This window comes from Candoia aspera, chromosome 2, assembly GCF_035149785.1.
Source record: "Candoia aspera isolate rCanAsp1 chromosome 2, rCanAsp1.hap2, whole genome shotgun sequence".
Taxonomy (NCBI): Eukaryota; Metazoa; Chordata; class Lepidosauria; order Squamata; family Boidae; genus Candoia; species Candoia aspera.
In genome coordinates this window covers 126,003,663-126,028,424 of record NC_086154.1, presented here as the reverse complement: position 1 = coordinate 126,028,424, position 24,762 = coordinate 126,003,663, and the positions used below count along the sequence as shown (strand labels likewise).

Genomic DNA, 24,762 nt, shown 5'->3' with positions numbered 1-24,762 from the left:
GTTACTGGAATTAAGAAAATAGCCCAAGTAATTAAAACTTAGAGGTGGGGGAATCTGTAGACTTCCACATGGTTTTGAACTACAATTCCTAGCATAGTGAAGGAGGAGGGATGCTGGGAGCCAACGTGGTGTAGTGGCTAGGATGCCGGATCGGGATTGGAAGGCTCACACTGAAGTTTCAGCCACAGAAGCTCACTGGGCGATTTGGGGGGCAGTCACTATCTCCCAGGCCAATCTACCTCACAAGGTTGTTTTCACGGGGGCGCAATTGGATGTGTTAGTATTACACCACTTCGAGCTCCTGAAGCAAGACAGAAGTACCTTTCACTTGCACTTACTCCCAGAAAAGTGAATTAAACCAGGAACCAGATACAGGAATCACTCATCTGTGCGAGGAATGTTTTTCACATGTATTCCTTCGCCATGTTATTTCTCCCTCACCGCCTTTCCGTCTGCGAGAGTTTATAGCCTGCTAATTCAGAATCAGATCGAGCAGACTCTGGTCCACACAAGCTTCTACTCCACTTAAGTCCCAAGGCGGCTCCTTGCATGCAGGCAGGGGGGAAAGGCGCGCGAGGTCCAGGCAAGAGAAAGTCGGCGTTCCTTAGGCGCGGACTGAATCAGCTGCTGCTAATGCTATCTCCAACTCCCCGCGTCCTGTTGACTTAGCGGAGCCCCAGCTGACGACTCGCCGCTCCGGCCGCTTTTCCTTCCCTCCTTCACATGACCAGCAGCTGGGCTCCCTCGCACTGAGGGTTGCGCGGGCAGGAAAGGGCGGGGCAGGGCCGAGCCGAGAAGTGACGCCCGCGGAGGGGCCGGCAGAAAGCGCACAGCGGGGGGAGTATAAGATCCGGGGAAGCGAAGCTTTGCTCTTTATTGCCCCGTCGCAGCCTGTCGGTGTGGGCTTTTTTTCCCCTTGACTGAAGAGGTGAAAGGTAAGCGAAAGGACAAGGAGGGTTCCGTGATGAATGGCCGGTTCGGAAACGGGGGGGGGGAAGAAATGCAATCAAGGGGCCTACTAGTTGCATTGGACTTCGGGGCTTCTCCCTCCAGCCCTGCCCCCAGTCCACCCCGCCCCGGCCACACCTTGAGGTTCTCGGCCGTGAAATCTGGTGCTGCTTAGGAAGAGGTAGAGGAGCAGGAGGTGATCCAACGCGTTTCGGAAAAGGCGTAGTTTTAGGTTGGCGAGGCTGGATGATCTGCCACGCTGTTAAGGGGCCTCTTTCTCCTCCTCTCTTCCCCCTCCCCGTTTCGCCTCCCCGCAAAGTTCTAGGGGGCTAGGACTGGCCTGTGAGAAGGGAGTACGCGGTGCGGGTTTGCGCAGGGACGTGCGTAGAGGGAGCGAGGTGGGGAGAGAGAACAGGAAGTTTGGGTGTAGCCCTGGACTGGGAGCTCTTGGCTGAAGCGCGTGTCCTGTTTTAGCCAGCTTGCAGAAGCCTTGCTCCTTCCTTCTAATCGCCTGATACGTAGAAGTACTGTAGTTTTTGGCCAGGATTTCCCCTTCCTTCAATAACTCTGGCCACGATTCCTGGAATTACAGGCTGTCCGCTTCTGCCTGCTCTACTTTGAACTCTCCAACAAGTTTCCTGTTTCCTTTTTTGCAACTTCCATTGTATTAATAAAGGCTGTTTTTTATCCTAGTCCCTGTGATGATTTTCTCTCCCCCCTCCCTTCTTTTCCCTACAGAGGCGAAAACACAAAATGGGAGTGGAAGGTGGGATGAAATGTATTAAATACCTGGTATTTTTCTTCAACTTTGTATTCTGGGTAAGTTAATGGGGGACTGACTCTGGTCCCAAAATGGTGAAGAATATGGGTTACTTGTGGGCCCCTTCCCCAACCAAACCTTCTGGAATATGTTTATGTGGAATATGTTTGGCTTCTGTTGGTACTATCCCTGGAGAAGCTTCATATGTAGCCATCAAGGCTGCTGGTTAAAGCTGTCTGCTACTACGTGCTCCTGATGGCTTGGCCAGACATTTTATTGTCTTTTGACAGATTTTTAAAGCATTGTTAGTACAAGCAGCTCCAGATTTACAGTATTATCGTGCTGACCTGGTTGGTGTTTGGGTTTGTGCTACATTTCTATAGAAGTCAACATCTGAGGCACTTCAACCTGTAACTTGAAACCTATTAAATCAGTAGCTCTCTTGGTTTCCTGTAATTCAGACTTAAGACTGCTGGGTTTGGAAGAAATACCTAATTCCTTTGCAAGAACTATATAAGTTTGAGTCACAGAGCCCCAAACTTAAAATCCTGTGTTGAAAATAAAAATAAAACTGAATTATGGTACAGCTGCATGACACCTAAACAGTTCCCAAACAGCATAAACAAATGTAATTGTCAGATGTACAAATAAACTTCATTTTAAAGGTTTTCTTTAGATAGCTGAAATCTTGTAAGATCACCAAATCTCATGAGGTATGGGTGTTCCTGACTGAATTCTTGTGAGATTTGGGGGAGGAGCATCAAAATGTCATGAGACTTCAACCATATTTTTACAAATTAACTTTGGAGTCCCTCGGATAATACCAGAAAAAGGTTTGGTTGTGCCATGGTGCCCATAGGATTTGCATTGCTCACTTAGGCTTATTTCAGTGAAAAGGTTGGAAACTACTGTTATAAGAAAGTGGTTGGTTTCATACAATATTACTGTGTTGTGGCTTGTTCAGTCGTCATGCTGAGTAAGCCACAATTCACTCAGCTGTTACAAAACATGCTGAACCAAAACTGTTGGATCCACATGGCCTGCTGATCCAAACCAAACAAGCCACATTATTGCTATTACTACAATGGGTGGATATGATTAATATGCCTAAGGCAAGACGTGTTTCTCTGTCTCTCCATATAGGAGTGGTTGCAGCTGGTAGCTACTGCCCTAGTGTAAAACCAGGCAACTCACAAATACTCTCCAGGGATAACACGAAGAATTGCTGAAGTGGAAAGTTCAGCCCACAAACGGCTGAACATTTTGAGACTTCAGTATCATTTTGGCCGATCAAGTTGCCAAACACCAGGGTTCCAGAACTTGGTGGTTTCCTGTTAGATGAGAAGCTCCATGGTACTCTTCAGTGGCTGATGTGGCAAAAGGCTTTGCTTTTTCCAGAGCAGCCGCTGCAGCATTCTCTGTAAGGCAGCAAAACAGTGGTTGCTGCTGATCTGCTTGCAGTGCAGGGTTTGTTTCTAGGGTTCTGTGGCGTGCAGTGGGACTTCTAAAGCACTTTCACTGGTCTGGATTACATATCCCAATTCTGTAGTAATGTGACTTGCTACATTGCTCAACCACAGAAACAAACTTAGCTTTCTACATACCTCTTCAGTACTTACTGTGACAAATTCTGGTCGGTACAGACCACAGTATGTTCTTAAAAGCTGGATCTTCATTTTCTTGCAAGTTTAAAATGGGACATTTATTCATAGGAAATGGACTTGTCCTATTATTGCCCTGCGATTGTATCATTGCTGCCTCCTTAACTCAGATGCATACAGCATTTTCTGAGGGTCCCTGTGACTACCATGTGAGCCCAGAAAAAGGGGCAGCCTTTTTAAGGAGCTTCTGACAGGTGCATGAGTGTGCCCATACAAGATTTAAAACACCTTTCCCACTTTGGATCTGAATACCTGCATTTCCAATTTTTTTTATTCTATATTTGTGTGGGTTTTTTTCTTTATTTATATGAAGGAAATACTGCAAAAATAATGTTTTTTTTCATTCAGTACCCTCTAATATGTAGCTAGAGGTGATAGAGTAGTGCCAAGTTGGGAGTCGACTGGCATAGAAGGAGTAGCATGAGAAAATATGCATGTATGCAGACAGAAGGGTTGGCATGGGCTTTGTTTGTGAGGGGCAGGTGGCAGCAAGGGTACTACTTATCTGGAAACCTGGGATCAGTTAGGATTTTGTAATTAAAAAAGGATTTTGGTTTTTCTCAGTATCACTTGGGAGTGCTTTATGTTGATGCAGCTGGATTTGTCCCTCTTTAGTTAAATGGCAAGAGCTAACCTATAAGGAGGGTGTTCTTCTCTGTTCCTTCTGGCTCCCCAATACCCTCGCAGACCTTTGAATTTCCTTTAGAAGAAACAGGAGTTTTTTATTGGACCAAATGGGTGACCAGCTCTATGAACTTGAGTATTCACCTTTCTTAGTACTGGATAGTGTTTATTTTGCCAACTACAAGGAGGTGAATTAGCCATATGTTTGCACTCTCTGTTAATGCAATCAAAATGATAAATAACAGCTGGGTGAAGAACACCCTTGTGATATGGAACAGAGAAGGGGGAGTTATAATGTGGAATCTTGCTAAAAAAAAAAATTAAGTTTCTATCCTGGCTCTAGAATTTGAAATAATTTGTAGTATTACTGTCTCCCACATTTATATATCAGCACCTAAATTTCAGTAATGAGGTACATCCTGATATCTGATTTGTATTCATGGTTTTTCAAATGTATATGAACAGTGCTCATATTTTGGTGATAAAATGGCATCTGTTCTTGGATTCAAATATCTGCTTTGAAGAAATAGAGCATTTTTCTCCTGGAAAATTATCAAGATACTTAATAATTTGGGAGAAGCCTTTTTGCACATAGTTCCCCTGCCCAAATATGTGCTAGGTTTCCACTGTTTCATTTTCTAGAGAAGGAGTTGATAGTTGCTGGGATTTTACTTTCCAGAGATTAAAAAAACAAACCAAATTTTATGTGTAGGAGCCTGCGTCTTAGGCTTTGTGTAGGCTTTGAAGTTTAGATAATACAAGTTTATCTCCTGTTAGGCCCCATTTCCATAAGGGTAACTAGATGATGTGAAAATTCGTCAGCATGACATTTGGTGGCATCATACTTAATGGTATGGAAATAACATTATGATTATGCCTCCCTTTAAATCTGTTTGGATAAAAGTAACAAGAATTGGCATTTATCTCAGAACAGGTTCAGCTGCATATAGAAATTAGCTGGGGGTGGTTCAGGGATCAGATCATGAAAGTTGTAAGTTGTCCTTTTTCTTCTCTGGAAAAGCATCGTAATTGGTTTTTCTTCTCTAGAACTGTAAGCCAACTTTTATTTGGCAGAACGTTGGAATAGGTGGAGTTATTTGTTCTAATGTACACAGCAGCCAGATGTTGTCTGGATATGATGAAAGAACAAAGATAGCCTTTAATGGAGGCTGTTATTCAGAAATGGTTTCAAGATAGTCTGTCTATGAATGTCCTGACAGCATCTTCCCTCCACAGTAGAATAATGTGAATGTAAAGGGAAAAGCAAACGTCGGGGAAACAGTAACTGTTGTAGACACTTGGTGCATTATTTTCTTTGCTTGTTTTGTTTCTGGTTGCTGTGCCACTTGTGTTGAACCGTTTGAACTAGCAATTGATGTATTTTTCACGGGACTATGTAAAACAACTAGTAACAAGTAATAAAAAAATAGGGCTGATGACTATCTAAAAGCAGCCTGATAGTGCACAGAACTTAAGGGATTTATAAGGTCAGTTTTGACAGATAGTCAAAAGATCGTTCCTCAGTATATTTTGAATGAAAAATTCATGAGAAAACTGATAGGGAGAAGGTCTGCCATGTTGATTTGCTAGTTTGATCAGGAAACCCATATCATTCTCATGGAGATTCATTTTATTTTAGAAACAATTTGAAGACTCTGAGGAAAAGTTTAAAATCTTTGTTTAAATCGTTAGGGTGATTGTTTTGTTATAGAAACTTTAGTCCTAAATTATCCTGTTGATCAGAACATATCCCTAACAGAGAAGATAATACTGTTGTTTGTTCAGAGTCAAGGAACCTGGAGCAAAGTATACATGTTTGCCAAAAACATCAGGCAACGCAACACTGATTACCTTTTCCATTTTAAATGAAAAAATGCAATTATTTTGCATCCACACTTTGTAGTATAAATCCATTCCCTCCTTTCTTCCTCACCCATTCCACAAACAGTCCAAAAATGTGAAGAAATCAATGTTATTCCTGATGCTGGGAAGCAAACAGACCTTTCCTCTTGACCCTGAGAGGACTGGTTTACAATCGCAAGTGTTGAAGCCACTTCTGCAAAGCAGATTAATTGTGGTTCCTTTTCATTGTGTACCAGTGCTGGATCTCTGCCTTTTCTTTGGGGGGTTCCTCTATACATGTGTATGTATAAAGTATGTCTTCTAAAGAGTTTTGAGAGACTGGTTAATCATAACTAGTGTGGGTCAATCTATTGTAAATTACAGTGATAAATCAAAAGTGTAATCAGTTCTCTGTGCTCTTTCTGTACCCTCTTCCATCCGTATCAGACCTGGGGAGTCCCATGTTTCCCTTCAGTTGGGCCAGTGGGAATTTCTGCTGCTGGCCACCTATGTTCTGCTGGTTACAGTAGGAACAGGTCTCTGCGGATCTGCCTTTCGTGTTTGGGCTGACTATCATGGAAAACAGCTTGTACGCCATCAGGATATAGGCTGAGTCTCTTTGCCTTGGGTGGGTCCATCCTGCTGTGACAGGGTAAGGCAAACACTAGATCGAAGAAGTACTATTTGGGAAGTGGGTGGTGAGGCAGATTAGAGAGAAGACTTTCTGTGTTTTGGAGATCTAGAACATGTTTCAGTAGTTCCTTTTTATTAGGATTAGCCCTAGCTTGATTGGTAGCACTCAGTTTTTAAAAAATGTTCTTCTGCATGTTCTCAAGAAGAGGAACTGCAGTTCCTCTTCTTAAGCTTTTAGCCTCTCTGTCCTCTCCAGTCAGTCCCCCTTCCCTGAGAAACCTGTTAGTAACCTGATTCTATTAAGCACATGTGCCCAAAGTGTTTTCTAATATACAGCCTGCTGTTTTGTAGCCGTGGTTTGTTGGGAACTCCTACTTGTCACACTATTGTCTGCCAGTGAATCTTTAACAAAAGAAAAGCAAGCAGGCTTTAACATGATGTGATCAAACCCAGGCAGAATCTTAAGTACAAAATGTCTGTGGTTTAAGCTTTTTCCCCCCATCTTCATCTTAGCCATCTTCATAGATAAAGTTTCCAGGTGCATCTGAGTTCCAGATTTGTGCTGAGTGCAACCAGATCCTTTGTGAGATTAAATAGGCATTTTTAAAAATGAAACAGAAGCCACAAGCCAGCTTATTTACATATTTGATTTCAGAAACCATTTAAAGACAGGCTATTGTACAATGAATAGATTCATCACGGGGGATGGAGAAACCTTTCCTTTAAGTGAGGGAAGCAATAAACATTGCTGTGAAAATTAAATGTTACATATATAAACATGTTTGGTTTTCACCTGAATGGTGGAAAGAAGGTGTAGTTTTGGAAGTATTTGGCTGAGATCCATACAACACTAGACTGGTTAAAATAAACTTGTGTTATTTGCACATTTGGTTCTACTCTCACTGACCTAGTCATGGTAGTTCATCATTATCAGAACAGGAAGTGGTCACACCTCAGTGACAGTGGCTGATCTTGAAAAGGGTTGGACCTAGGTAATATTTGGATGGAAACGCACAAGGTTACAATTTCATTTACTTTTTGAAACTAGGCTAAGACTAATTTAGCCAGGAATTAATGAGCACTTAATTGCCCCTGTCATGAATTCTGGCTGGGTCTGTGGTGAATTGTTCATTTCGTTTGCTGTTTATTAGATTGATTGTTATTAGTTGATTTATTCTATTGGTGCGTAATGGTTTTACCAGCCTTGGGATTTTTATGAAATGTAGAATACAAAATAATAGGGACGCGGTGGCGCTGCGGGTTAAACCGCTGAGCTGTCGATCGGAAGGTCGGCGGTTCGAAACCGCGCAGCGGGGTGAGCTCCCGTTGTTAATCCCAGCTCCTGCTCACCTAGCAGTTCGAAAACATGCAAATGTGAGTAGATCAATAGGTACCGCTTCGGCGGGAAGGTAACGGCGTTCCGAGTCGTCATGCTGGCCACATGACCCGGAAGTGTCTATGACAACGCCGGCTCCAAGGCTTAGAAACGGAGATGAGCACCGCCCCCTAGAGTCGGATTCGACTGGACTTTACGTCAAGGGAAACCTTTACCTTTACCTTAGAATACAAAATAATTAAAGTAGTGGGGAATATTGTAAACAAATTACATGCAGAATTAAGGCAGAGCTCTTTGATCAGACCTTTTAGGGTTTCCTGATTAATCTTGGGGGATGGGGGTGGGAATAACTTCTCCACAATAGCATACAATAAGATGACCTTTAAATAGATGATCAGTTGTTTTTGAAAAATAATACATTAGATCTGTTCTGAAAACTGAAGTAATGTTTATTTTATTTGTTACTTTCTATCCCGCCTTTATTATTTTTATAAATAACTCAAGGCGAACGTACTAATATTCCTTCCTCCTCCTATTTTCCCCACAACAGCAATCCTGTGAGGTGGGTTGGGCTGAGGGAGAGGGATTGGCCCAAGGTCACCCGGCCAGCGGACTAGAACTCTGTCTCCTGGTTTCTAGCCCATTGCCTTAACCACTAGACCAAAATGGCTCTCATACCTACTCATTAATCTTATAAGTAGATTAATGATTAGGTATGAAGCAAGCTGTTTTTTAAATACCTTACTTAAAATATTATATAGATGGTTTGACTGCAATAGATCCACAAGTCCTGCTTTATTTATTTTGCCCCAGTTTAGCAGGTTACTAACCGATTTTATTTACTGTCCCCATATCATTTTAAGAAGCTTGTTCCGATGCGCCTTGTGGTCCACAGGAGTTCATGAAACTATTTCTTTAGTGTCACTTAGAATCTCTTAATGTCACCTAGAGTCACTTTGGAGTAGGGCGGTGCTGAAATTGAATTAAATAAATAAATGAATCAATTTTTCCCTTGTGATACATCCCCTACTGTTCAGAATAAGCAACCTGATGCCCTCCCAGTGTTCTGGACTGCAGTGCACACAGTTCTTAATTACTGGCTGGTCTAGTAAGCAAACAAATCTGGAGGATATCAGGTTGCCTACCTTGCGGTATTGACACAAACAATATATTGCAAAAATAGCTAACATACTAGATGCCCTCTTTCCAGCTTGTTACCCTCCTTAGGTATTGGACTTCAAGTCCTCATGACTCCATGCAGTACACTAGTGACTGGGCTCATGGGAATTTCATTCAGCATATCTGAAGGCAGCAGGTTGGTGATAGCTTAGCAGACTTTTCTCCAAAGTTGGCCCTGTATGTATATACTAGATGGAATAATTCTATGGGAGGAGGAGGTGGTGATATTGTGGACAAAACATTAAGCATTCCAAATGTTTCCATTGCTTATGCCACCATTTTGAGGCTGAGGTTGAGGCTGGGTAGGTGGGAGTTAGCATTGGAATATATAAAATAGGGGAACTTCTAAGATTAAATCCTTTGCTTGAGGGGAGGATAAAGTTTGGACCAAGGTTGATACATACTCCTTTATATCAGGAGAGAGGAAAGTGATTGGGGAGCTGCACTGAACAAGAACTAGTGTCATGTTCACATTCTAATGTCTGGTTAACATTGTAACGTTTCACATGTCATTCTCTGTTCCGTATCCCTTCACCCGGGGTTTTTCCATTCTGTTGCCCTCCCTTGTTTTGAGGGCTTGGAATGCATGTTTGGGTTTGCGCTCCTGTTCAAGGTTGCTTTCCCAGGCGCGTCTGACGGCATTCAGCACCTGGGAGGGGGAGCGTCCTGACGGGCGACCGGGCGGGACCGGCCCACAAGCAAGGCTTTTAAGTTTGTATTTGGCGCGCTTTTGCTCATTCTCAGCTTCCTCTGTATTTGCATACTATTCCTTTAATAAATCAGTTATCTTTAAGCCCGAGCTTGTGAGACTGAGTATTTGGGTTTAGGCAATCGTTACATAAAGCTGAGAATCATTTTTTCCATTTTCCGCTGGCCCCATCCAATCCTTGGATAAGAGGGAACGCTAGCGATGACAGAACCTCAACTTCGCGTAAGTGAGGGAGGCGAAGAAGAGCGGGAGGTGGTCAAAAGCCGGCCAGCGCTAACCTCGAGAGCGCAAAGAGCAGCACGTCGGGAGTTGCGAGATACCCAATTGGACGAGCTGTTGACATCCATACAGGAGAGTCTCAGGAGTGAACAGAGATCTGTTATGGAAAGAACCACGGGGAGGGGGTCTCCCCAATTGGCCTGGGAGCACGAAGTCCCTCTGTCACCGAAGGTGGTGATAACCAACCAACCCCTGGAGGAGCCGGTCACTCCGGCCCGTATGAGGGCATTGGAAGATAAAATGGATTTAATAGTGACGATCCTCAAGGATCTACCCAGAGAGGATCAGCCCAGAGAGGCAGAGCCCACCCCGGAGGATTGGGAGGAAGAGCCGTCACAGTACCCCAGGCACAGCACCCTGTCCACCCGGGGGAGAAGTAAGACTCGATCAGCCCATCAAAGGGGAGAGCGAGAGGCAAGACCTCCTAGGGATCGACCACTTGTGGGGGCTCGGCGCACGCTGTCATTCGCGGCACCGCCACAGCCAGCTGAGCCGGCAAGAACCTTCCCACCATTTGGAGTGAAGTTTGATGGGGATCCCGCAACGCTCTCCTTCTTTATTACTAATGCCAAGCATTATATGGAAGATTGGGGTCGGAACTTTCGGTCTGAACACGGCAAGGTCAATTTCATTGCCAACAAGCTGAGAGGAAGGGCAGCGGATTGGTATGTGCAACTATGCCAAGCTGAGGCAACCGAGTTAGAGGACTTCGATGAATTTTTGTGGGCACTTAAAGAGCACTTCGAAGACCCCCTAGCTCAAGAAACGGCTAAAAATGACCTGCGGAAACTTTACCAAGGGTCCCTCTCAGTTGCCAAATATGCGTTGGAGTTTAAAGCTTTGGCAGGAAAAGTGGAAGACTGGTCTGAGCCAACAATCATCGAATTGTTCAAGCAGGGGCTTGAACCCGAAATCCTTCGATGGGCTCTGGGCAGAGATGATCCCAAAACGCTATATGGGTGGATTCAGTTGGCGGGAAGCGCAGAAAATGCCCTACGAACCTATGCCCATACCAAAGAGCTTAGACAAACACGTCTCGCTAGAGGAGCGCGCGCATCTGGACTTGCCAGCCGCCCCAAACCGAAAACCTGGGAAGAAGAGAGGGAGCAACGGTTCTCCAAGGGTCAGTGCCTCCGATGTGGGAAAGAAGGGCATCGAGCCACGTCGTGCCCGAGACGCCGTCCAGAGGAACGACAGACGAAACCCGCGATAAAGACGCCTGCTCCTGCTCCACCGCGAAAACTGAAGGCAGCCCTCGCGGAACTGGACCCCCCCAACCTACCCTTCGGAGAAGAGGAGGAAGAGTTGCAATTCGAGCAGCCGGCGGGAAAAGCCTACCACCTGCCCTGAAGGGCGCCCTAGGGCAGGTGGAAGAAACCGGGCGTAACCATGATTCGGTGAGTGGAAACTTTCCCACACTGACTGTTAAACTTAAGCTGGGCTCACAAACCAAAACCGTGGAAGTGTGGGCCATGCTAGACTCGGGTTGCTCCCGTTCTCTAATGCACCCTGATGTCGTAGCGGCTCTAGAACTGCCCACGTTCCCTTTGCCAAGACCCATGATTTTCACCCAGTTGGATGGAACTATGGCGGGAGGGAAAGCAGTTAATCTTTCCACGGGACTGGTCGCCTTGCAGATGGGCTCCCATCAGGAAAAGCTGCCATTTGTGGTAGCTCCAGTGGGGGGTCCTCTGGTGATTTTGGGGATGCCTTGGTTTGTGCAACAAAACCCTTTCATCAACTGGCTACATAGAACTGTGACGTTTGCGGATGGATTTTACAAAGTACCCGAAAAGGACCTATTGGAGGACATGGAGGGGGGAGGGGTAGCGTATACCACTGTACAAACGCTTCAACCTCTTGAGGGGCTACCCAATCAGTACCAAGATTTTGCTGAAGTATTTGGGGAAAAGGAAGCAGATCGCTTGCCACCCCACCGAAAAACGGATTGTGCCATTGAGTTTTTACCAAATGTAAAATTGCCTCACCCAAAAATATACCCCATGTCTCCCAAAGAGCTTACCACGCTAAGGGAGTTCATTGACAAAAATCTGGCTAGGGGTTTCATTGAGCCTGCTAATTCCCCGGTAGGAGCTCCTGTCCTATTCAGGCCAAAAAAGGATGGGTCATTAAGGCTTTGTACCGATTTCCGCGGGCTCAATGCGGTCTCAATATTAAATAAATATCCTTTGCCCCTGATCAAAGATATGTTATCACATCTGGCCAGAGGTAAAATTTTCTCAAAACTGGATTTGAGAGAAGCTTACTTTCGCATTCGCATAAGAGAGGGGGATGAGTGGAAAACAGCGTTCAACTGTCCTCTTGGGGCTTTCCAATATAAAGTTTTACCATTCGGTTTATCTGGGGCACCCGGGGTTTTTATGCAGTTAATCAATGAGGTCTTGCATGACCACCTATTTAAGGGGGTACTAGTATATTTGGATGATGTATTGATTTATACTGAAACCATGTCAGAACATATCCACTTGCTGCGTCAGGTACTGGCTAAATTGGAAAAAGCAGAGTTGTACGCAAAACTGTCAAAATGTGCGTTTCATCAGTCGCAAATTGATTACCTAGGCTACCGAATTTCAGCTCAGGGCATTGAAATGGACCCTGCAAAAGTAGAAGCTATTGTAGCATGGGAGCCTCCGCGTACCAGGAGACAATTACAAAGTTTCCTTGGATTCTCTAATTTCTATCGGGCATTCGCCCAAAATTTTGCAGAAATCGCCCTCCCCCTTACTGAACTGTTAAAAACCAAAGGACAGGGGGATACGCGACGTTCGAAGAACCCAGGCGCGCTCCTTAAATGGACTCCAGCCTGTCAGCAAGCGTTCCAAACGCTCAAACAACTTTTTACCACAGAACCAATTTTACAGCATCCAAACCCCTCTCAACCCTTCGTTGTACAAGTCGATGCTTCTGATTTTTCCATAGGCGCAATTTTGTTACAATCTGACCAATCTGGCGCTTTAAAACCCTGTGCCTACCTCTCTCGCAAATTCACTGAAACAGAGAGACGGTGGCACGTTTGGGAAAAGGAGGCTTTTGCTGTAAAAACGGCTTTAGAGACGTGGCGACACCTATTGGAAGGTACTTCCAACCCTTTTGAAGTCTGGACTGACCATAAAAACCTGGAAGCTCTAAGCACCAGCCGAAAACTCAGTCCAAAACAGCTGCGCTGGGCTGAGTTCTTCAGCCGCTTTGACTTCACTCTTAAATTTATACCAGGCAAGAAAAACTTTTTGGCTGATGCACTCTCGCGCAGACCCCAGGATGATGGCCCAGGGCCAACGGTCCAAGGCACCGTCTGGACCGACAAACAATTAAGTCTGGCAGCAGTGACTCGCAGCCAGACTCGAGCACAATCGACTCCGCCTCCGGCCGCTCCGCCTTCCAGCAGCTCACCTCCCTTGTCAATTCCCTCCGATTTGCAACACCAGTTGCTCTCCCACCTAAAAACGGATACTTGGTTGCAAGCCAACAGACACATGTTAACTTTCACTGATGATCTTGCCTGGCGCAACGATCGTCTCTATGTACCCGCAGCTATGCGAAAAACCATACTCCAGCGCTGCCACGATGACAAGCTAGCTGGGCATTTCGGCTACGTGAAAACTTTGCACCTCGTTCGCCGGCAATTCTGGTGGCCAACTTTACTCAAGGACTTAAAAGAATATGTCACTGCGTGCCCTGTATGTGCGGCGATAAAGCGCAAACCGGGCAAACCCCAGGGTCTCCTTCAACCCGTAGCCACTCCGTCGGTCCCTTGGCAGGATATCTCCATGGATTTTATCGTTGATCTACCCCCTAGTCAACGCAAAACTGTCATTTGGGTCGTCAAAGACTTTTTCTCCAAACAAGCCCACTTTATCCCATGCGCTTCTATCCCTACCGCGCAACAGCTGGCACGCCTCTTTCTCATCCACGTGTACCGTCTCCACGGTATCCCCGCCCGTTTGGTGAGTGACAGAGGCACACAATTTACGTCACAATTTTGGCGCGCATTTTTGAAACTTCTGGATACGAAACAATCACTTTCTACTGCTTGGCATCCAGAAACGGACGGATCTACAGAGGCTGTTAATTCTACCTTAGAGCAATACCTCAGAGCTTTTGTTAACTACCAGCAGGACAACTGGGTCGATCTACTCCCATTTGCTGAGGTCGCTTACAACAATTCCATTCATCAAACCACTGGTCAAGTTCCTTTTAAAACAGTTTTTGGACGCGAATTTGTTCCCATTCCTGAACTTCCTCATCCTCAACCGCTCCCAGCCACCCTCGCTGGCTGGGCGGACTCTCTCAAAGACTCATGGTCTAATATTCTACTTGCCCTCCAACATGCCCAAGCTGCCTATAAACGCCATGCTGATGCAAAGCGTTCCCCAGAACCATCCTTTGCAGTCGGGGATAAAGTCTACTTATCAACTAAGTTTATCAAGTCCCCACAACCCTCTAAGAAACTTGGTCCTAAATTTGTCGGTCCTTTTTCAATTGTTGCTCAGCTCAACCCTGTTACGTTTAAACTCGATTTACCTCACAACCTTAAACGTTTACATCCTGTTTTCCATTGCAGCTTACTCAAACCCTGCCTGTCATCGGACCGTTGGCACCCACAACCCACTCCTCCACCTCCCCTCATGATCGACAACCAGCAACACTTCGAGGTGGCATCTATTCTCGATTCCAGACGCCAGCGCTCTACTCTACAATACCTCGTCCGCTGGAAACATTTCCCTCATCCTGAATGGGTTGCTGCTCCAGACGTGCATTCTCCTCGTCTCGTCGCCCAATTTCACTCTGCCTATCCTGACAAACCGGCTCCCTAATTTCTTTTGGGGGGGCAATATGTCATGTTCACATTCTAATGTCTGGTTAACATTGTAACGTTTCACATGTCATTCTCTGTTCCGTATCCCTTCACCCGGGGTTTTTCCATTCTGTTGCCCTCCCTTGTTTTGAGGGCTTGGAATGCATGTTTGGGTTTGCGCTCCTGTTCAAGGTTGCTTTCCCAGGCGCGTCTGACGGCATTCAGCACCTGGGAGGGGGAGCGTCCTGACGGGCGACCGGGCGGGACCGGCCCACAAGCAAGGCTTTTAAGTTTGTATTTGGCGCGCTTTTGCTCATTCTCAGCTTTCTCTGTATTTGCATACTATTCCTTTAATAAATCAGTTATCTTTAAGCCCGAGCTTGTGAGACTGAGTATTTGGGTTTAGGCAATCGTTACAACTAGTGTGGTGCGATGGTTGAGATGTTGGACAGGGGTGGTCCAGATTCATCCACCATCGGTCATGAAAGCTCATTGAGTAACTTTGGGGCAGTTGCTGACCCGCAAGCCAACCTATGTCTCAGACTGTCGTTATAAGGAAAAGGGAGGAGGGAATGCAACATACTCCACCATGGGCTGCAGAAAGAACGGTGGGATCTAAATTAACACATAAACAAGGCTACAGAGGATGTGGTAGGAACGCACAGAGCTGCATCACCCACACATTGAGATGTGGTTTTCTGTTTTCCTGGATTTAATTGTTTTTTTTTTCTTTCTTAAAAACTCAGATAAACTTATTGTAAGGCCTGCACTACAGCAGGGTCTCCCAACTTGTTGTGAGCACACTTGGAATTCAAGAGCCAAATAAAATATTAAGCTTTAATGGTCTGTTTTTATTTTTTTAAGAATGTCCCTGGGTATATATGGGAATCGGAAGCTTTCTTGAAATTAAAGGTTTATGGCACTATAGCTTCCCATTTAATTGTTTGCTTAAATTTTAAACATCTAGAATAGCAAAATAAAACCAGGTAGGGCATAGTGCCTTATGGGTGTCAAAGCTGATTGCAGGTAAAATAGTAGTTATTTCACTGTTCGTATTTCATGACTCCAAACAATATGAAACCATGCCACCAACTCCTGACAACTCTGCCATTGAAATTCAACAGCAAGATGGCTTTAGAAGGAGGCAAACTCCTTGGCAGGTTTGAAGTCTTCCACACCTGGTGTCTGTAGTCTATTCCTCTTCATAGATTTAGCCCTTCTAAGATTATCACAGAATTGGAAGGGCTACATCTATGAAGTTGGGAGAGGCCATTTAAGTCCAGCCTCCTGCTCAGTGCAGTAATCAAATTAAGACATTATCAACCAAGACCTATCTAGCCTCAGCTTGGACACATCCAATGAAGAGGGGGCACCACTTCTCATACAACGCCATTCCCCTGCCTCCCATCATCACAGGACTGATGCTTTGTTTTTCTCCTCCACAGCTCTGCGGAATTGCCCTGATTGCTCTGGGGGTTTTCGTACAAATTGAGCTCAGAAATACACTGGTGATGACCGGTCCAGCCTCAGCTTCTGCTGCTCCTATTGTCATCCTGGCTGTGGGCGTTATAGTGTTCTTCATCTCCTTCTTTGGTTGCTGTGGGGCAGTGAAAGAGAACTACTGCATGGTGACCACGGTGAGGGGGTGATGGAGAAGAAATGGGGGCTATGAAATTGCTGATGTCCTTATTCCAGCTTCCAGTGCTGCATTCAGACAAAGAATCAGAGCTGCGGTGTCAGCTCTTGGACCCTGGGAAATAGGAAACATGAGAAATCAAACAGATTGTGTTATATAGATTTATCTTTGTCCTATTGCAGAAATGTTTCCTAGGAAAGTGCCACCTGGGAATTCTTAGCATATGTTTCAGCCCCAGGGATTTGTGGCTATCTGGCAACTGCTATTCCTAGTTTTTTGAATTGGTGGACATACCTGGGATGTTAAGAGCATGTTATTTTCTAATGCTACTTGTGGGATTCAGAAGCATTAATTGGAAATTTTTTAAAAAGTTGTTGGAAGTTAGTATTTTGCCTTTCAGCATGCCAGTTTCCCATTTAATTTAAAAAAAATACTCAACCATCAAGTCAAGTGAATCAGATGGCATGGTGGGCACCAAGAATGGTCTTCATCAGCCCATATTGGCAATTATAGTATTATGGCCATAAGACCATATCATAATACTTTTGCAGTTGAGGAAAAGGGTCAGATATTCCAGTCCAATGTAGAGCCTTTTAAAAATAAGTTATAAAGCATATTTAAAGTTTTGAGGGTTTTATCGGTGCCTTGGCAGTAATCTTTGCAATAAAGAGGGTTGGAGAAATGGCAGTAATAAGAACAAAAACATTCAGAGGTTACCAGTGCTTGTGAAATCCATTCAGGAACTTTATTTTGGCCTTTCTACAAGAAATGAACATCCTGGGGCAAAAGCTGTATTTTAAAATCATTTTTTTTTTAATCTAAATTCTGGGCGAAGTCATATCAACAACTGTGTACATCTTTTGCACAATTTAGGCTCCTGGTTCCATTATGGAAATCCTCAGTCAGTCATACACTGACATCAGAGAATCATCACCATGCCCCTCTCAACTTGTATAGCATTGCACATACATTCTAGCCTATTACCGCCCCCAGAAATTTGTTTAGAAAAACAACCCTAAAACCTCAGATAGAACAGTTCTACCTTAGAGCATATTTTTCCTTCTTCCTCCCCCCCACATCCCCAGCCATTGGAGTGTCCATCTGGATTGTTACTCTTTAACAGTTGTTTCTTGCAGCACAGTTAAAACATTGACTCATACCTAATCAGAAACCTTACCCACTCCCAGTTAAAAAATAGTACAAAGGGCTTGATAGGGATCGGTGCATAGATCATGATGTGTCGTGCTGCAGAGAAATACCTCTTGATACCCAACAGAAATCGCTTTTAATGTGTTTAAAATTATAGGGGCAAAGGACCCCCACTGGCCATAATCTAGCAGACTGTGAGTGGGTGTTTTCAGGGCAAATCTAAGGCCTGGTCAAGCTACAGATTGGTAATGAATATTAAAAGGACCCAGCAAGAGATGTAGAGGCCACATCCTTGTCTTTGAAAACTTGCTTGCCTTTGTGTTGCTGGGACTGATGACACTATGATTATTGCTGTAAGCTGAAGTGCATTGGGAAACACTAGAGAAAAGTATAAGGTCAGTGATGCTTCTCCTGAACACTAGGAGGCTGGGAAATCTGTTTTTCCTATATGAACATTAAAGCCTTTGAATAAAGGTAGCCCTGGTGGCTTTATTTGGTGGTGCAGCCTTGCTCAACCTGGTGACTTCTAGATGTGAGCGAATGGGTGGCCATATAAATAGAAGAAGTAAAGAAATAAAGCTAAACAACTTTTAGCTCCCCAAGCTCCCAATTAAACATCCTCAATTAGGAGAAGGCTAGTTTAGACCATGACAGAGAACTAGAACTGAAGAGTTGTTTGAACAAAATATTTTCCAGTTTGGAGATAGGGTTATTTCTTGAATAGGTGCAATCTATTACATAATTACATTGAACCGTCACATCCGGTCCACCAGGAAGGGCGTGTTATGGACTCTGTCAGCTAAAGAATTTTGACTGGCGGGTTTGAGGAGGAGAGCCTTTTCTGCCATTACCTCCGCCCTGTGGAACATCTTGCCCCCTGAGGTGAGGTTGCCCCCCACTCTTCTGGCCGTCCAGAAGAGCGTTAAGACCTGGCTCTGCCAACTAGCTTGAGGATGCAATAGTGGTAGGCAGCCCTGGGGGTGATTGGTGGTTTGAAGACGCGCGCTCCACCTTTTTAGTTTTTTAACTTTGTATTTTTTGTACTTAATGGTTTTTATGACTCTCTATTTGTAAGCCACTCAAAGTCACTTTTATAGTGAGATGGGCAGTGTGTAAATTTGATAAATTAATAAATAAACATTTGGTCTTATCAGGAGGTGGGTTATGTGGGCCAAACTGGCAGGACATTTTTGTCTCTTTAATCACATAACCCCAAATGAAGGAAACAGCAGTTTGGGTCCATTTGTCACTCCAGGGCGTTTACAGATTTTTTTTTCCCCCTTAGTTTGCTGTCCTGTTGACTCTGATCTTCCTGGTGGAGATTGCAGCTGCCATTGCAGGCTATATCTTTAAGGACAAGGTAAGGGAGATCTTCAGGAATTATGCTATGGTAACATCCTGACCCTTCTTATTGAAACCTCCTAGGGAAGAAAATGAGTTGTACCACAATTCCAAGCATCCCCAGCCAAAACAGGCCAAGGCTGGAATAGAGGGTTAGGCCTCAAATTACCATCATGAAAGAATCCATTTTGAGGTTGTTTCATTCTTCACATGGGATCCTATGGAAACTTTCTGAATCTTATCCTATTACCTCTCTTCCTTTTTTTTTCTTTTCCAGATCCAAACAGTGATTAAAAACGAAGTCCAGGAAGAAATGAATTACTACAACAATACTTCAGGCGTTGATCCCTTGGATCAATTGCAGAAGAAAGTGAGCATACTATAAAGGCTCTAGTGTTGGGAAAGCATTGATGGTAGAAATAATGGAAACAGTGGAAGTTTTAAAAATATGGGGTTCTGATTTCTCTGCAGATTCCCCTTCCCTGATCTCAGCATTGCCTGACAGCCCTTCAATTTCCAAAACAGCTTGTCCAAAGACCATAGTTACAAGCTGTGTGGTATTTGTTGTGTTGCTTTTCCTACACATAGCCCTGTTGAGCAAATTGGCCTGCAGCGGATTCCCTACTGCTAATAGCAGTGGAGAACCAGCACTTTCGCTTGAAGCAGGACGACTGGGGGAAAGGCAGATAAGGCTTTCTCCTCTTTTTGAAGAGGGAGACAAAAGGCATAGAAGACACTGTATGCAAGCTCAAAATGGTGGGAGCAGAATAGCTGGAATGTGTATGAAAGAACATATACGATAGATTTGAACATTCCGTGTTAAAAAGGGAGAGAAAAAGGCTGAGCCCTTGCAGTTCCAGTTTTACATATGTGAGAATGAAGCTGGTGGGTGGCTGGCATGGATATATGCTGTGATTCCTAGATCCCCACCCAGCATTAGATGATGCACAGCCATGCGTTAGAAAAAAAGCTTCCTGCCTTATGAGATGCAAGTCAAGTAATGAAGACTTAAAACCCCCAATCCTGTTTCCCTGAAAATATTCACCCCTTTTTTCTCTCCTCTCCTCTCCTCTCCTCCCTCCCCAACTGCAGTACCACTGCTGTGGAATCTCTCATTACACTGACTGGTTTAATGTCACACATTTTAAGGCCAAACATGTGCCTGCCTCCTGCTGCAAGAACGGCACTGCGTGTACCAACCATCCGACCCCTGAGAATGTTTACGAGGAGGTTTGTATGCCAAGAGTGTTGGGAAGACCTACTTATTTCTTCAGCCATTTGCATATGTCTCGCTTTGAGCTCTTGAAAAAAGGCGGTTTGCGGCAGGGGTGTGTGGGGAAATCTCCCCTAATATTATCCCTGCTGCAACCCTGTGAAGAAGGCTGGGCTTAGAGAACGTGCCTAACCCAAAGTCATCCAGTGAGCCTTTGGTTCAGGTAGGGGCTTAACGCTGAGTGTCCCCAGGCCAAAACCTTGACTGAAGAGCTGCACTGACTTTCTGCTCCAGATGCTCTAGTTTGAGTCTTTTGAGAGATCCTACAAACAGTTTTCTTTCCCTGCAGGGCTGTGTGACAAAGATAGAAGCTTGGCTACGGAAGCACATTGTGATTGTGGCTGCCGTTGCGTTGGGCATTGCCTTCTTTGAGGTACAGAAGCTATTGTTTGTGGGAATGGGTTCTCGTCTGAACTTGCCGACCTGCATCTTTGTTTTGCAGGAGAAAGCTAGTAGCCTCGTTCTGGTTTGTGTTCTGTGCTTGAAAAAGTGGATCCCACATCACGAAAAGCAGAATTCCACAACCACAATTAAAAAGTGGCTAAATGTTTTTATATTCCAATTCCTGGCAATGAAGAGAGGCAAGGACATTATATAATAGAGCTCCAGACCTCTGTTTAGTTTCCCATGGGTGGCTTTTGGGATTTTACTAAACCCTGCCCCACATTTCCAAGGTCTCCCCGCCCCCCGCTCCACAAACAGTTAAAATAATTTAGGAATAACTTCCTCTCTCAAACTCAGTCTGCTTCAGTGAATAGAGATGTTTGCATTTGGTTCAGTGTACTGTGTAAAATGCCACACGGCCCAACAAAATGTCTGGACTGCAGTTGCATCTATAAATCTACAGAGCTGAGTGCATCTAAACCAGTGTATCTCAACCTTGGCAACTTTAAGAAGTGTAGACTTCAACTCCCAGAATTCCCCAGACAGCTATGCTGTCTGGGGAATTCTGGGAGTTGAAGTCTGCACTTTTTAAAGTTGCCAAGGTTGAGATACACTGATCTAAACTTCCATAAGCAATGCGGGCCACCATCTCCCACCAAGCACATCTACCCCGAGGAAGGGAGATGAACATTGAGGAGCTCCCAAATTGTTCCTTGTAGCAGCAGGGACCATTGCAGGCTTGAACATTCTGAATGGTACAGGACAAGGTAGGAAACTATGCCACCAAAGCGCTTTCAGGTTTGCAGATAGATCAGAATAACACATATTAACACTTCTAAAGGAAACAATATGGCTTTGTAGAACATGAGACTGTTCCCAGTAGTCTACTTGTAAAATCACAAGTTCACAGAAGGGGAATTCTACAAGTGTTTCATGTATTGTGCTACGCCATGGCTTGTTGACTAAGCACACCTGTTGAATTCACACTGCTGTAAGCCAGCAATCATGTTTTATAAACAACAGGGAGTGACATTTACGTACTATATTAAACAATGGATGGCCAATCCAAGGACCATGTAGAACCCTGAGACTACATCAGCAAAATAGCCAATTTTCAGCAGCAAAATTGAAAGGTTGGGTGGGGGGGGAGAGTTGTCAACACTTGACAAAATTGGGAAATGACTTCTATTCCCACTTTTAACAGGCCAAGTCCCAGACCCCAAAATGCAGTTTGAATATCATTCTGGTGCTAAAAATTGGAAGCACAATTTTGAACTGTTTTTCACATTTTGAGAGTTTTTAAAGAGTGAGGGTAGAGGACATTTGCTTCCTAGACCTGCTCCTGTTCCCCTCCTTAACCCCCTCCCCCAATTAAAAGGGTTCAGTTTCTTTCTGTGCTGTCGTTATGACATGCAGGAAGATTGGGAGCTAAATTGCAGCCCTCAGACTCTCAGATGATGCCCACCCCTGTGCCACTATTGCTTGATTTTGGCTTGGTATGAATACAGTGAAATGTTTACAGTGTGGTTTGTGAACAAGGGGTTATGGCTTAGTATGTTTTGTGAATCCAGCCATTTGAGGTTTATTCAGCAAATCATGATTCAGTGAACCAAATTTTAGTACGATGTGTGAATTCTGTTCATGGAGCTGAGGAGGAAGGTTGGAAGTAAGTTATTGTTTACTTTGCAGAATGTGCAGTTGGTGTGGTGGAGGTGAAATCTGCTTTAAATCCATGTTCTTTCTTTAATATGCCTGCAGGTATTGGGAATGCAATTCCAACCTTGGGAATCTGCATAGAACCCAACAAGGAAAGGAAGACCCCAACTTATTAACTGCTAGGATAAGCTTCTATTGAGGAAGAATATGTGCAGTTACTTGTACAATTTGTAAAATGTGAAGTAGTGGCAGATGCAAAACTTCTTGTGGTGCAGAACATCTTTAAATAATTCAGATTGAGCAGCCATCTTAAATTGGCCACACAGTACTGACAACTATTTTAATACACTTAGTCATGAGATTTGGGGAAAAGAGAAGAGAAGCCTTTTATCTTGCAGTATGTTCTAACTTTGGCTGACCTCAGAAAGATAAACCAGGTTAGATTGACTAGTACATGAATGGAGATTTGCAGGAGCGCCCATGCTATAGACTGGGCTGGTAAGAAAAATTGAAAACAGCAAGCCACTTTAATTTAGTTGTCTAGAAAACCAGATGGACTGGTTTATAAAGTCACAGCAGTTCAACTTGTCTTGAAGGAGGCTTTGTTTTTACATCCTGATAATGAAGGCTGAAATAAAGGGACTTCCAAAACATTTTAGAATAATCCTTCTTTTCCCAATTTGTAGATGAACATTTGCCTGCTAGGTCTAGCCATTTTCTTTGCTCGTCTGGTGATAATGAAATGGTCTCCTGCTTCTTCTGTTGTGTCAGTGTGGCTTGTTAAAATTCAGAGTGCGCTCAGGACACCAGGAAATAGATGTTTTGTCTCACAGCTTTCACAGAACTTGAGTTGTTTGAGCTGGAGATGGGGGATACTAATGAAAAAAACAAGTGGCTTCCTTTGGTGAACCCAAACAGTTTGGGTCTGGTGGTCTGGAATGAAAGATTTCTGTGCCTGGAACATTAGAAAGACGAGAACAGAATGTTAGGAGGCTGACTGCCTCACAACAAAAGTGATGGCTTCTGTCATACTGCTTTCTTCTCTTGCTTTTTAAAGGCCTTTTAGAGACATATATCAGAGAAGTGCTGAGGGCCAGTTTGGGGGAAGAATGATGAAATATGAAATATGACTTGAAGTGGTCTGTCTAAAAGATGAACATTTCTCATCCCATTTGGGAAAAGATGTGAAAAATGGTTGCAGTGATATAAACAGTGCAGTAGTCCTGTGATTTCTAAAGAAAACATCAGGCCTAAATCATTTTTCTCTCACTTTTTCCCCAGATCTTGGGCATCATTTTTGCCTGCTGCCTCATGAAAGGAATCCGCAGTGGCTATGAGGTCATGTAATGGTTTCTGTTCCGGTACATCTGGCTGCTACGAGGCCAATCACAAAATTCTGGAATATTTCAGTCTCCTTTTCTGTGGATGCAGTTGACCATCACGTGCCAATGGGAGAGGGCTGGGTGGATAACTCTTTTTCTGTTGCCTGTTATGAAAATATACACTCCCCTCAAAGCACATGTTGCCTTATCTCTTTTCCTTCCCTCCCATAATGTGCAAGTTTGGATCAATTCCTTGCATCTCACTGCCACCCCTAGAACTTGCATTACCCTTCATGTTAGACTTGCGTGCCACCTAGTGGGCATCTACTGATATGCAAAAGATGTTCCTAATGTCCTTCATAGGTGTGAGCAAGCATCTTTCAAATTCTCACTTAAAGACATCTATTGTGCCTTTTGAGTCCTTTCAAGTAGACTGTCTTGTATGTTCAGCTATTCCTCTGTTCCTTTGGAAAGGTAGGCTCTTGAATCTTTATAGGTCATAATAAGAAGGAAAATTGCCAGGGTTAATATTTTTAGCCAGTAAATCACTATTTGGAAAATAAAAGACATTGTTTCACCCATGTGTTGTGACTTATTTGTATGGTCCTCCATTTTGTGCCTTTTCTCCATTGCCCATTTTTCGGCTTTGCCTTATCCTCTGACTCATTTAAAGAATAAAGGATGGTTGATGGGGCTTGGCTTCTTTGCATCCTATGTTGTTCCAGTATTATACAATTAGTTGGAAACCACCCCTGAACTGCTCCAGGAATGTAGGAAATGTTATTATTGTGTTATGGGATGTGTTTGGATCAAGACAGGGTTCTTGATGTGGACATATTTTTACCCTTTACTGGGAAGTATGAATTGTATTCCTTTATTCTGCTTCCCCTCGCCTTTAGCTTTCAATAGACGAAGGCTTTTAGTCCTTGGTCATTGCTAAACCACCCTTTTGTCTGGGCTTTTACAAGCCATGACAGCCATGCTTCTGGTCTAGCACTATGAGAGAAGTCTCATAATTCTTCTCAGTTGGCCCTATAAGTTACCATTTCTCAGTTGAGCTAATATAGTGAACTTCAAGATAAGTGATGGATTCTGCTTATCAAATTAATGTTATACAAGGAACTTCTGTGTTTCTGAAATCACACTGTGATAACCACTATGAGGAATAGTAAGTTGTTCTATCTTTTTTCCTCCTGTCTCTGCCTCCAGTTATC

General features: G+C 44.1%; 1 protein-coding gene across 1 annotated transcript; it reads left to right on the top strand.

Annotated features, from left to right (window-relative positions):
- Nucleotides 1–816: 816 nt before the first annotated feature.
- CD63 (CD63 molecule) lies at nucleotides 817–24,125 on the top strand. Its single transcript, XM_063293553.1, has 8 exons — nucleotides 817–935; nucleotides 1,687–1,767; nucleotides 16,233–16,424; nucleotides 18,858–18,932; nucleotides 19,191–19,283; nucleotides 20,006–20,143; nucleotides 20,476–20,559; nucleotides 23,508–24,125. Exons 2-8 carry the CDS (start codon nucleotides 1,702–1,704, stop codon nucleotides 23,571–23,573), a joined length of 714 nt encoding a protein of 237 aa, XP_063149623.1. The 5' UTR covers nucleotides 817–935; nucleotides 1,687–1,701; the 3' UTR covers nucleotides 23,574–24,125.
- Nucleotides 24,126–24,762: the final 637 nt, after the last annotated feature.